Source organism: Gorilla gorilla, chromosome 20 (assembly GCF_029281585.2).
Source record: "Gorilla gorilla gorilla isolate KB3781 chromosome 20, NHGRI_mGorGor1-v2.1_pri, whole genome shotgun sequence".
Classification (NCBI taxonomy): Eukaryota; Metazoa; Chordata; class Mammalia; order Primates; family Hominidae; genus Gorilla; species Gorilla gorilla.
The window spans coordinates 62,181,532-62,194,345 of record NC_073244.2 but is presented as its reverse complement, the minus strand read 5'-3'; the positions used below and the strand labels follow the sequence as shown (position 1 = coordinate 62,194,345).

At 48.9% G+C, this 12,814-nt stretch overlaps 1 protein-coding gene across 7 annotated transcripts in view; it reads right to left on the bottom strand.

Moving 5' to 3' along the window:
• Nucleotides 1–12,814, bottom strand: part of MYH14 (myosin heavy chain 14) — a 105,902-nt gene that overhangs the window by 61,946 nt on the left and 31,142 nt on the right. For all 7 annotated transcript variants that reach the window (XM_055370168.1, XM_055370169.1, XM_055370170.1 and 4 more), the window contains 2 exons: nt 4,016–4,111; nt 1,256–1,374 (listed from right to left, as the gene is read on the bottom strand). In XM_055370168.1, the coding sequence (XP_055226143.1) occupies nt 1,256–1,374; nt 4,016–4,111 (215 nt within the window). The remainder of the gene's footprint in view (nt 1–1,255; nt 1,375–4,015; nt 4,112–12,814) is intronic.

The following is a 12,814-nucleotide window of genomic DNA, read 5'->3' as shown; positions in this document are numbered from 1 at the left end:
GACTCTGGATGCAGCCTCCTTAGGTCTCCCCGCCTCTACCTGCATCCCTGAACCCAATTCTCCATGCAGCAGCCAAGGGGATCTTTCTATGAAAGACAAACTGAATCAAGTCACTCCCTGGCTTAAAACCTCACTGGCCTCCTATGTACTTTGAATAAAACTCACCTCCTTACTGTGGCCCCTAAGACCCTGCATGATCTGCCCCTTGCTGACATTTCTGACTGTGGATTCACCCACCCTCTCTCCCTGGCTCTTCAGCCTCACTGACCTGACCTCCTTCCATTTTCTTTTTTTCTTTCTTTCTTTTTTTTTTTTTTTGAGACAGAGTCTCGCTCTGTCACCCAGGCTGGAGTGCAGTGGCGTGCTCTCAGCTCACTGCAACCTCTGCCTCCTAGGTTCAAGTGATCCTCGTGTCTCAGCCTCCCAAGTAGCTGGGACTACAGGCGTGTGCCACATACCCAGCTAATTTTTGTATTTTAGTAGAGACGGAGTTTCACCGTGTTGCCCAGGCTGATCTTGAACTCCTGAGCTCAATCTGTCCACCTCGGCCTCCCAAAGAGCTGGGATTACAGGCATGAGCCCCCACGCCCGGCCTCACTGACCTGCTTAATGTTCCCAACTCCCCAAGCCTGCTCCACCCCCAGGGCCTTTACACTTGCGGTTCCGTCTGCCTCGAACCATCTAGGTCTCATCTTGAATGTTTCATCCTTAGAGCTTCCTTAGAGAGGACTTTCCTGACCAACAAAACCTCCCCTTCACAGGTGCTCTCACCGTCTAAAAGCATCCTGGGTTTTTGTTTTTTGTTTTTCTAGGATACCATGTTGCATTTACATCCTGTTTTTTTAAAATTATTATTAAATTTTTTAATTTTTTTAGAGACAGAGTCTCACTCTGTCACCCAGGCTGGAGTGCAGTGGCGCAATTACGGCTCGCTGCAGCCTCAAACTCCCGGGCTCAAGCAATCCTCCCACCTTGGCCTCCCAAAGTGCTGGGATTACAGGTGTGAGCCACCACTCCCAGACACATCCTGTTGAACTTTTATTATCCATTTCCTTACTATAACTTGAGGTCCCTGAGGGCCTGGTATTTGTTTTGATGACTGCTTTTACGCCTGGCACCTAGACCAGGATCGGTAACGGAGCGGGCACTCAGCAAAAGTCTGTTGAGTGGTGGGAAAAACGGCATACACTGTTTAAAGACCCAGGGCCGGGGTGCCCGGCTCTTTCTGTGCCTGCCCACTGCCAGCCCCGCCTACCTGTTCCTTAGTCTGGGCTTTCTGCACGTAGTCTCGGCCAACTTTGATGCGAGGGGTGAGCAAGGCTCGGGAGAAATCCGTCACCCCCAGTCCCAAGAGGCGGCAGAGCTTCTGTGCAGCTGAGGGCGAGAGGCACCAAGATCCGATCAGCACTGGGAAGAGGTGCTTGCTGCCCAGTAAGGGAGAGGGTACCGTTTCCCACACTGTTGGGGGAGCAGAAGACGGGCCCCGCCTTTCCCAGGAGAGGCATTACGAGTCCCAAAAGTGTGTACATTCTCTGCCCAGCTATTTTTTCCCAGGAACCTGCACTGGCAAAATAACCCTGCATGTGAGCAAAGACCACACCATGAGGATGTTCAGCGCAGTGTTGTTTATAATCAGAGAAAGCTAGGAAACAACCTCAGTGCCCAAGAAGCGGGAATTGGTTAGATGGGTCGGGCTTCATTCATTTGAAAAAATGTTCTGATGGTTTTTTTGTTTGTTTGTTTTGTTTTGTTTCGTTTGAGACAGAGTTTGGCTCTTATCACCCAGGCTGGAGTGCAGTGATGCAATCTCAGCTCACTACAACCTCCGCCTCTCTGGTTCAAGTGATTCTCCTGCCTCAGCTCCTGAGTAGCTGGGATTACAGGTGCCTGGCCCATTTGAAAGAATGTTCTGCAGTCACTAAAAGCTACACTGGAGGCAGGGCACGGTGGCTCACGCCTGTAATCCCAGGGAGGCCCTTCGGGAGGCCAAGGTGGGCAAATCACCTGAGGTCAGGAGTTTGAGACCAACCTGGCCAATATGGTGAAACCCCGTCTGTACTAAAAATACAAAAATTAGCCCGACATGGTGGTGCGCGCCTGTAATCCCAGATACTTGGGAGGCTGAGGCAGGGAGAATCACTTGAACCCAGGAGGTAGAGGTTGCAGTGAGCTGAGATGGTGCCACTGCACTCCAGTCTGGGCGAGACTTCATTTAAAAGAGGAAAGATGGAAGGAAGGAAGGAAGGAAGGAAGGAGGGAAGGAAGGAAGAAAGGAAGGGAGGGAGGGAGCGGGGGGAGGGGAATCCCAGTAGAGTTCTATCTAAAAGAAGGAAGGAAGGAGGGAGGGAAGGAGGAAGGGAGGGAGGGAGGGAGGGAATCCCAGTACAGTTCTATCTAAAAGAAGGAAGGAAGGAGGGAGGGAAGGAGGGAGGGAGGGAAGGGATCCCAGTAGAGTTTCTTGTGAATAACCTGAAAAGTTATCCCGAAAGTATTCAGGGGAAAAAAAAAGCAGGTTTCAACACAGTTTGCAGGGTCTGACTCCAGTTTTGTAAAACAAATGAGTAAATGTGTGTGCACGGCACACCAGCTGGGTGCCTATGTACAGAGCCCCCAGGTGCCTCAGGTAATGCTGTTACCAGCAGCATAGTGGGGTAATGCATCCTGTCCTCCTATTTTCTGTGCTGTGCAGCTTTCAGAAATGAGCCCATCGGATTTCATAATCAGGACAGAAAGCTCTTGCTGTCTCCAGGGGAAGAGGGGGTGAAGCACGATTCCATTTCTGTGACACTCTATATCCACAGTGATACAGACACAGAACAAAGCCCAGAGAGACACATCCCAAAATGTGAGCAGCAATTATCTCTGGGAATATGATTATGGGTAATTGTCTTTCTTTTTCTTTTTCTTTCTTTCTTCTTCTTTTTTTTTTTTTTTTTTGGAGACAGATTCTTGCTCCGTTGCCCAGGCTGGAGTGCAGCGGCACAATCTCGGCTCAACTGCAACCTTCGCCTCCTGGGTTCAAGCAATTCTCCTGCCTCAGCCTCCTGAGCAGCTGGGACTACAGGCACCCACCACCATTCCCAGTTAATTTTTGTATTTTTAGTAGAGAAGTTTTGTCATGTTGGCCAGGCTGGTCTCGAACTCATGGCCTCAAGTGACCTGCCTGCCTTGGCCTCCCAAAGTGCTGGGATTACAGGTGATTATGGGTAATTTTCTCTCTTCCTTTCTACTTTTCTGTCATACCAGATTTTTCCCCCTTCCAGCTTGTATTATTTTATAATAATAAAGAGACATAGCTATTTCTATTTTGGTTTAAAGTAAGGGATATTGACTATAATTCTGTTCTTGAAAGGCAAAAAGAAGTGTGTCTCTGCAGAGTGCAGAGGCTGGAGAAGCTACGACAAATGCTAATGGTGGCTCCCTGTGGGGAGAGGGGGTCTGGGAGGATGGGCTCCTGCTGTTCCCCACTGTCGTGCTGGTGCGGTTCACTTTCAGCAGAGCTCACACTTTTAGAATCAGGAAAAGAGTGGTTGATGTTATTTTGGCAAAGACGCAGCAAAAAGCAGGAAATCGGCCAGGCACGGTGGCTCAGGCCTGTAATCCCAGCACTTTGGGAGGCTGAGGTGGGCAGATCACGAGGTCATGAGATCGAGACCATCCTGATTAACACGGTGACACTCCGTCTCTACTAAAAATACAAACAATTAGCCAGGTGTGGTGGCGGGCGCCTGTAGTCCCAGCTACTCAGGAGGCTGAGGCAGGAGAATGGTGTGAACTCGGGAGGCGGAGCTTGCAGTGAGCTGAGATCACGCCACTGCACTCCAGCCTGGGTGACAGAGCGAGACTCCATCTCAAAAAAAAAAAAAAAAAAAAAGCAGGAAATCAGAGTGATCCTGGGTTGGAGACAGGTGTGGCTGGAAGGGGGATGCTCTCTGCGTGGGACAGGGGTGCAGGAGGGCTGGGTACCACCTGGGCGGGGGCTGGGGGTCGTGGGCAGGCAGGCCGGGGGCAGTACCTGTGTTGTCAGGCATGGTGGCTTGATCAGTGTTCCGTTCTCTCTTCAAGGTGATGTTGCCGAACTGGAGAACTGCTGAGACCATCCGCAGCATGGCTGGGGACGCAAGGACAGAGGTCGCGTGTGGCTCTGGACCCCGATGTGTGGTCTTAACTGGCCCCTTAAACATGTAACTTAAAAAGCTTAAGGCAAATTATATCACCACCCCTCAGCTTAAAATCTACTTGTGGGATGGGCGTGATAGCTCACACCTGTAATCCCAGCACTCTGGGAGGCCGAGGCGGGAGGATCACTTGAGCCCAGGAGTTTGAGACCAGCCTGAGCAACACAGCAAGACTCCATCTCAAAAAAAAAAAAAAAAGAATCCATCTTTGACACTGGGCAGGCCTTGAAATATGTGAACAGATCAGTGAATTCCGGTTGAGTTTATTATATCTGAGGCTTGCCCTATTGCTATGATACTTAACCAGTGTCTGCTTACGTTGTGTATTTTGTAAAACGATGCAAATAGAATTTAAAAGGACTTAGGGAAATGAATGAAGAAGGTCTACAGTGATATGGAAAGACTTCTACCACAATGAGTGAAAAACAGGAGGCAAACAAACAATGCTGTGTGTGGCTTACTGCTATCTATGCGCAAAAGGGAGGAAATATAAAGTATAGTCGATTCTTGTGACTTGCACTGGTCATGTTCTTTCTTAAAAAATTATTTTGAATGGGGTCTTGCTCTGTTGCCCAGGCAGGTATGCAGTGGCACGATCATAGCTCACTGCAGCCTTGACCTCTTGGGCTCAAGTGATCCTCCTGCCTCAGCCCCCAGAGTGGCTGAGACCACGGGTGTGTACCACCACCTCTGGTCACATTTTCACCAACCAATCAATAAGTCACCTTGTTTTTTTTTTTTTGAGACGGAGTCTCATTCTTGTGACCCAGGCTGGAGTGCAGTGGTGCCATCTCTGCTCACTGCAACCTCCACCTCCCAACTTCAAGCGATTCTCCTGCCTCACCCTCCCAAGTAGCTGGGATTACTGGTGCACACCACCACAACCCGGCTAATTTTTGTATTTTTAGTAGAGATGGGGTTTCGCCATGTTGGCCAGGCTGGTCTTGAACTCCTGACCTCAGATGATCCACCCGCCTCGGCCTCCCAAAGTGCTGGGATTACAGGTGTGAGCCACTGCACCCGGCCTCGTCACCTTGTTTTATGTGCATTTTGTTTTAGAGACACCTTATTTAATATACTACTGACTCATTCGCACAGAACTCGAGGCCAACAGCACCGTAACTCGCACCTGGAGGAAGCTGATCTCACACACATATTTTATCATTTCTCCAGAGCCACATGGCAGCCTTCTTGTGTTTGGGGATGCCAGACAGCACATCAGCACTGTGCTCAGGGGACATTCGAGATAGTGCAATCACCAGCAAAAAGCACAAATTTGTGACGAACATGGCACTATTTAGGAAAGGACACTGTACAGTATGAGAACTGAAACCAGAAGGCAGAACACCACCCCTGTCTGATGTGAGCTGAGTGTGCACTCGGTGACTCAAATTTTCCTCCATTCTATGCAGGACCGTAAATGACCACGAACACACCAGGAGTACTGATTTCATGGTGATGCTATGCACCAATGCAGTCCCTCAGCCACATCATCAGCTGTTCATTGTAGAACAGTTTTCACGATTTGTGGGTCGAAATTGATATGGTTTGGCTGTGTCCCCACCCAAATCTCATCTTGAAATTGTAGCTCCCATAATTCCCATGTGTTGTGGGAGGGACCCAGTGGGAGGTAACTGAATCTTGGGGGCTGTTTCCCCCATACTGTTCTCGTGGTAGTGAATAAGTCTCACGAGATCTGAGGTTTTATAAGTGGAAACCCCTTTTGCTTAGCTCTCATTCTCTCTTGCCTGCCACCATGTAAGATGTGCCTTTTGCCTTCTACCATGATTGTGGAGGCCACCCCAGCCACGTGGAACTGTGAGTCTGTTAAACCTCTTTTACTTTATAAATTACCCAATCTTGGGTATGTCTTTATCAGCAGCATGAAAACGGACTAATACAGAAATGGACCTTGATTTGGGGGTTACAAATAGATTTGGCGAGTAGGCTGTGCAGAGTTCTAGAAAGTGCATTGGAAATGGGTAGTGCTGCCCCCTAGAATATGTCTCAGGAACTTGTGGAGGGGTCGGGTGTTCCTGGACGTCACCAGGACTGGGCAGGCCACTTGGATGCGGACGGTTTCTACAGCCCACATGGCTTCTGAAAAATGGCCCCCTGGACGTTTGCGTCCATGAAGTCATGGTTTGTAATTATCTGCAACAAATTCCCAACAGTTTTACGTATAAATACAGCAGTGTTTTGTGCTTGGTTTTAATACACAGTGAGGCTTGGTGTGGTGTGGTGGTGGTGGTACGGGCTCACGCCCGTAATCCCAGCACTTTGGGAGGGCAAAGGCGGGAAGATCATTTGAGTCCAGGAGTTTGAGATCAGCTTGGGCAACATAGTGAAACCCTGTCTCTACTAAAAATATGAAAAATTAGGTGGCCATGGTGGTGGATGCCTGTGGTCCCAGCTACTCGGGAGGCTGAGGTAGGAGGATCACCTGAGCCTGGAAAGTTGAGGCTGCAGTGAGTCATGATTGCGCCACTGCACTCAAGCCTGGGCAATAAGAGAGAGACCCTGCCTCAAAAAAAAAAAAAATTAATATACAGTGAATTTTCCAGGAGGACAGCCACCGTGTAAATCCCAGAGAAGGCTGTTCTTTGCTTTGCTCAGGACTCAATCAAAATTAATCACCTTTTCAGAACACTCTCCCCTGACAGCAGAGCTGTGCGTGGTGTTTGAGTTAAGGGGACAGCAGGTGAGGCTGTGTTTGTGTTTGCATCTGATGCTTTTTCTTTTTTTTTTCTTTTGAAATAGAGTCTTGCTGTGTCATCAGGCTGGAGTGCAGTGGCACAATCTTGGCTCACTTCAACTTCTGCCTCCTGGGTTCAAGTGATTCTCCCGCCTCAGCCTCCCGAGTAGCTGGGACTACAGGCACATGCCAACACGCCCAGCTAATTTTTGTATTTTTAGTAGAGACGGGGTTTCAACATGTTGGCCAGGATGGTCTCAATCTCTTGACCTCGTGATCCACCCGCCTGGGCCTCCTCAAGTGCTGGGATTACAGGCATGAGTCACCAAGCCTGGCTGCATCTGATGCTTTCATGGTGGGGCCATAGGTCAGTGCAACCCCTCGGCCACCTGGTCAACCATTCATTCTAGAACAGTTTGTACCATTTGTGCACTGAAATGGACCTTGATTTATTTTTCACTTCCTCCATACCGCAACCTGTTCCAAACACTTACAAATGACTTCAGGTACCCTTCATAACCACTGAACAAGGCAGGTCGTTCTATGCTTCCCATGTTACAGATAGGGTAACTGAGGCACTCAATCAACTCACCCAAGATCACCCAGCTCACATAGGCTGGCAGAGCTGGGATTCAAACCAGGGCAGTCTGTGGTTGTTTTTTTGGGTTTTTTTGTTTGTTTTTCTGTTTTTATTATTTTATTTTATTTTATTTTATTTTTTTAATAGAGAAGAGATCTCATTCTGTTGCCCAGGCTGGTCTCCAAATCCTGGCCTCAAGAAGTCCTCCTCACTTGGCCTCCCAAAGTGTTGGGATTACAGGCATGAGCCACTGTGCCTGGCCTGGGAGGCAGTGCTTTTAATTTCTGTGCTTCCCTTTTCCTTTTTCATTTTAGCATAGATTTTTTTTTTAAGAGACAGAGTCTTGCTCTGTTGCCCAGGCTGGAGTGCAGTGGTGTGGTGTGATCATAGCTTACTGCAGCCTCAACTTCCTGGGCTCAAGCGATCTTCTCACCACAGCCTTCTGAGTAGCTGGACTACAGATGCTCACCACCATGCCCAGCTAATTTAAAAAAATGTTTTGTCCAGATGGGATCTTGCCATGTTGCCCAAGCTGGTCTCAAATTCCCCGGCTCAAGCGATTCTCCTAACTCAGCCTCCCAAAGTGCTGGGATTACAGGCATGAGCCACCGTGCCGGCATAGCATAGGTTTATGAATGTAAATACATATGCGCAGCACACATACAGAAAAGGACACATACTATAGACGTCCAGCTCCAGGAACGTTTACAAAGTGAATGTGTCTGTGGAACCGGCCTCTCCAAAGCCCCCTTCCCTCACTGGACATGGATGAATGTCACAAACACGGCTGAGTGACAGAAGCCAGGTGAGAAACTGCACACCGTGTGATTCTATTTGTACCAAATCCAAGAAGAGGCAACACAACTCCATGCTCTTAGAAGTCGGAATAATGGTTACCTTGAGGGGGTGCTGGTGGTGGGAAGGGACATGGGGGGCTCCTGGGTGCTGGATATACAGGGTGTTCCCTCCCGAAACTCCCCCAAGCTGGATGCCAAGGGCCTGTGCTCCTTTTATTGGTGTGTATACTGTACTTCTACACAAAGGTGGCTTAGAAAAAGGTGTGTGTGGCCGGGCGCGGTGGCTCACGCCTGTAATCCCAGCACTTTGGGAGGCCGAGGCGGGCAGATCACGAGGTCAAGAGATCGAGACCATCCTGGCTAACACAGTGAAACCTTGTCTCTACTAAAAATACAAAAAATTAGCCAGGCGTGGTGGCGGGCACCTGTAGTCCCAGCTACTCTGGAGGCTGAGGCAGGAGAATGGCATGAACCTGGGAGGCAGAGCTTGCAGTGAGCCGAGATCGGGCCACTGCACTCCAACCTGGGTGACAGTGAGACACTGTCTCAAAAAAAAAAGAAAAAGAAAAAGGTGTGTGTGAGTGGGAGTGGGAGGTCGGCATTTCTTCTGGAATACTCCCGCCAAAAATGTGTAACTAGAATGTAATTGCAGGGAAACAGACTCAGATACAGACGAGAAAACCAGTCTGTAACCTTCCAAAGTGTCAAAACCATGAATGATAAAGAAAGACTCAGGAAGAGTTCCAGACTGAAGGAGAGTAAAGAGATGGATGACCAGGAAAAAAAGAGAGCAAGAGGGCCAGGCACGGTGGCTCACGCCTGTAATCCCAGCACTTCGGGAGGCCGAGGCAGGCGGTTCACCTGAGGTCAGGAGTTCGAGACCAGCCTGACCAACATGGAGAAACCCCGTCTCTACTAAAAATACAAAATCAGCTGGGTGTGGCAGCGCATGCCTGTAATTCCAGCTACTCAGGAGGCTGAGGCAGGAGAATCGCTTGAATCTGGGGGGCAGAGGTTGCAGTGAGGCGAGATCGCGCCACTGTACTCCAGCCTGGGGGACAGAGTGAGACTCCATCATGCGCAAGACAGAATTTTTTTTGGTTTTTTTTGGAGGTTGGGGGACAACTGGCATAAGGTCTGTGGACTGGATAATAGTGCTGTGCTGAACTCGATTTCCTGGTGACACTGCTGGTCTGTGGTTGTATAAAGGAATGTTCGTAGGAAATACATGCTGATGTTTTCAGGGGAGGTGGGAGGATGAATAACAGCCCCCAAAGATACCCATAACCTAATCCCTGGGACCTGTGAATGTGACCTTCCATGGCAAAAGGGACTTTGCAGATGTGATTAAATGAAGGATCCTAGGCCAGTTGCGGTGGCTCACACCTGTAATCCCAGCACTTTGGGAGGCCAAGGCGAGGGGATCACTTGAGGTCAGGAGTTCGAGACCAGCCTGGCCAACATGGTGAACCCCAACTCTATCAAAAATACAAAATATAAGCTGGGTGTGGTGGCGAGCGCCTGTAATCCCAGCTACTCGGGAGGCTGAAATGGGAGAATTGTTTGAACCTGGGAGGCGGAGGTTGGAGTAAGCTGAGATCACACCACCACACTCTGCTCCAGCCTGGGCAACAGAGCGCTAAACTCCATGTCAAAAAAATAAATAAAAATAAAAAAGATAAATAAAGAAGGACACATCCTTACAGACCCATAGCGCATCTGGCCCAGCAAACTTAGTGATCATTCCTTAACATCAGCTTAGACCCCGTCCAGACCTGGCTTCCCTCAATGGCCTTTAAAATGGCCTCTTGCAGTTGGCTTAGGAAGCCGTGTTTGTGCCAGGCCCCGGGGCGCATCTGATGCCCTGAGGACCTGGCAGTCAGCTCTTGTTGCTGACATCAGACTCGCCCATCACTAGCAAGCCCAGCCTGCGGATGCCTCATGTGAGAGGCTGGCATGCCTCCCTGTGTCCCAGGCTACCTGCTCAACCTCTCAGCATGGCATTTATGGTGCCAAGGGGTGGCAGGTAGAGATGTAAAGTGGGGAAGGAGATGGACAGACACCCTGCCTTGATTGGCCCCAAATGCTTTCTGCCTTGGGCTCCCTGTGGGTGACACTGAGGTGTCCACCTCTCTCTCTGGATCATGGGCTGGCTTTGGGGTCAGATGTGGTTTCCACCATGGCTTTGCCTCCTCCTCTTGAATTGGGGTGAGTCCTAGGACAGGACACCCCACCTCCCTGACCCTCTGTCTCTTGTCAAAAAAAGAGTCTGTGAAAAGGTGACTAACTCCACTCCTTGTAAGCAAAACACAGAATAAAACTGTAATGAGAGCTCATTCATCTGCCACATCAGCAAACACAAAAAAGCTCCAGCCATTGTTGCTGGGTGCAGGTGGGGACACAGGTGCTCCAGGTATATGCTGGAGGAACTGGAAACTAGCGCCACCCTGTGGACGGCGACGAGGTAGATTCTCTGCAATTTAAAAAATGCTCATGGCCGGGTGCGGTGGCTCACGCCTGTAATCCCAGCATTTTGGGAGGCAGAGGCGGGTGGATCACTTGAGGTCAGGAGTTCGAGACCAGCCTGGCCAACATGGTGAAACCCTGCCTCTACTAAAAATACAAAAAAAGTTAGCCGGTGTGGTGGCACATGCCTGTAATCCCAGCTACTCAGGAGGCTGAGGTAGGAGAATCGTTTGAACCCGGGAGATGGAAGTTGCAGTGAGTCGAGATCGTGCCACTGCACTCCAACCCCAGGTGACAGAGCGAGACTCTGTCTCAAAAAAAAAAAAAAAAAAAAAAAAATGTTCACACCTGAGTTGGGGTAGGGAGGTTGGGGAGAGATGAAACACAAGAGGTCACCGGTTCATCATTGATGGAGCTGGTGACAGCTGCCAGCTGGTGGTGGTGGGGCATTCATTACATTCTGCACTCTGTTTGCATACATGTTTGAAATTTTCCATGATAAGAAGATAACAATAAAAAATATTCAGCAATAAAAAGGAAGGAAACCTACTGCATGCTACAATGTGGATGAAACTTGAAAATGATGCCAAGAGAAAATAGCCAGTCACAAAGGATCAAATACGGCATGATTTCACTGCTATGAAATGTCCAGAATATGCAAGTCCATAGAGACCGAAAGCAGAAGAGTGGCTGCCAGGGGCTGTGGACAGGGCCTGGGGGGACAGCTAAAGGGTATGCGTTATCCTCTTGGGCTACTGAAAATGTTCTAAAAGTGACTGTATGATAGGTGCACAACTCTATGAATACACAAAATGCTATGGAATTGCACAGTTTAAATAGGTGAATGGTGTGACATGTGAATTATATCTTAAAGCTGTTCGATTTTTTTAATGCTGAACGCAAACAAGAATCACAAATCTCCTTGGAAATGGCATTTCATTTCTTTTTTTTCTTTTTTTCTTTTTTTTTTTTTTTTGAGATGGAGTCTTGCTCTGTCACCCAGGCTGCAGTGCAGTGGCTTAATCTTGGCTCACTGCAACCTCCGCCTCCCCGGTTCAAGCGATTCTCCCGCCTCAACCTCCTGAGTAGCTGGGATTACAGGCATGTGCCACCATGCCCAGCTAATTTTTGTATTTTTAGTAGAGACAGGGTTTCACCATGTTGGTCAGACTGGTCTCGAACTTCTGACCTCATGATCCGCCTGCCTCGGCCTCCCAAAGTGCTGGGATTACAGGTGTGAGCCACCGCGCCCAGCTGGCATTTCGTTTCTAAGAATTGAACCTACAGGTCTGTTTCCACATGAGCTCAAGAACCTGCTTACAAGGATATTCACGGTAGCTTGTTTCTTTTTGACCCAGAGTCTCACTTTGTCGCCCAGGCTGGAGTGCAGTGGCATGATCTCGGCTCACTGCAGCCTCCACCTCCCGGGCTCAAGAGATCCTCCTACCTCAGCCCCCCAAGTAGCTGGGAGTAAAGGCGCACACCACCACGCCCAGGTAATTTTTTGTGTTTTTTGTAAAGACGAGGTTTCATCATGTTGCCCAGGCTGGTCTCAAACTCCTGAGCTCAAGCAAGCTGCCTGCTTTGGCCTCTGAAAGTGCTGGGATTACAGGCGTGAGCCACTGTGCTGGCTTAGCTTTTTTTTTTTTTTAATTGTTCCAGTAGTAATGGAATGGAAACAACCTAAGGCTCTATCTGCAAGGGATTCGTTGAAAGAATCATAGTTTATTTAAACAATAAAACCTTACGCAGCTGCAAAAAGGAATGAGGTCCATCTATTTTGAACCACAACTATGGCCAAAGTATACCAGTCAGTAGGAAAGGGCAGTGGAGAGGGGGTCCAAAGCATCCTTCCATGGGAATGATGAGCTGAGTAATTTGTTTCTTTGTTTTGGGGTGTTTTGAGATGGGGTCTCATTCTATCACCAGCCTGGAGTACAGTGGTGCAATCATAGCTCACTGTAGTCTCCTACTCCTGGACTTAATCCTCCCACCTCAGCCTCCCAAGTAGCTGGGACTACAGGTGTGCACCACCACACCTGGTTAATTTTTTTTTTTTTTTTTAATTTTTAGTAGAGACAGGGTCTCACCATATTGC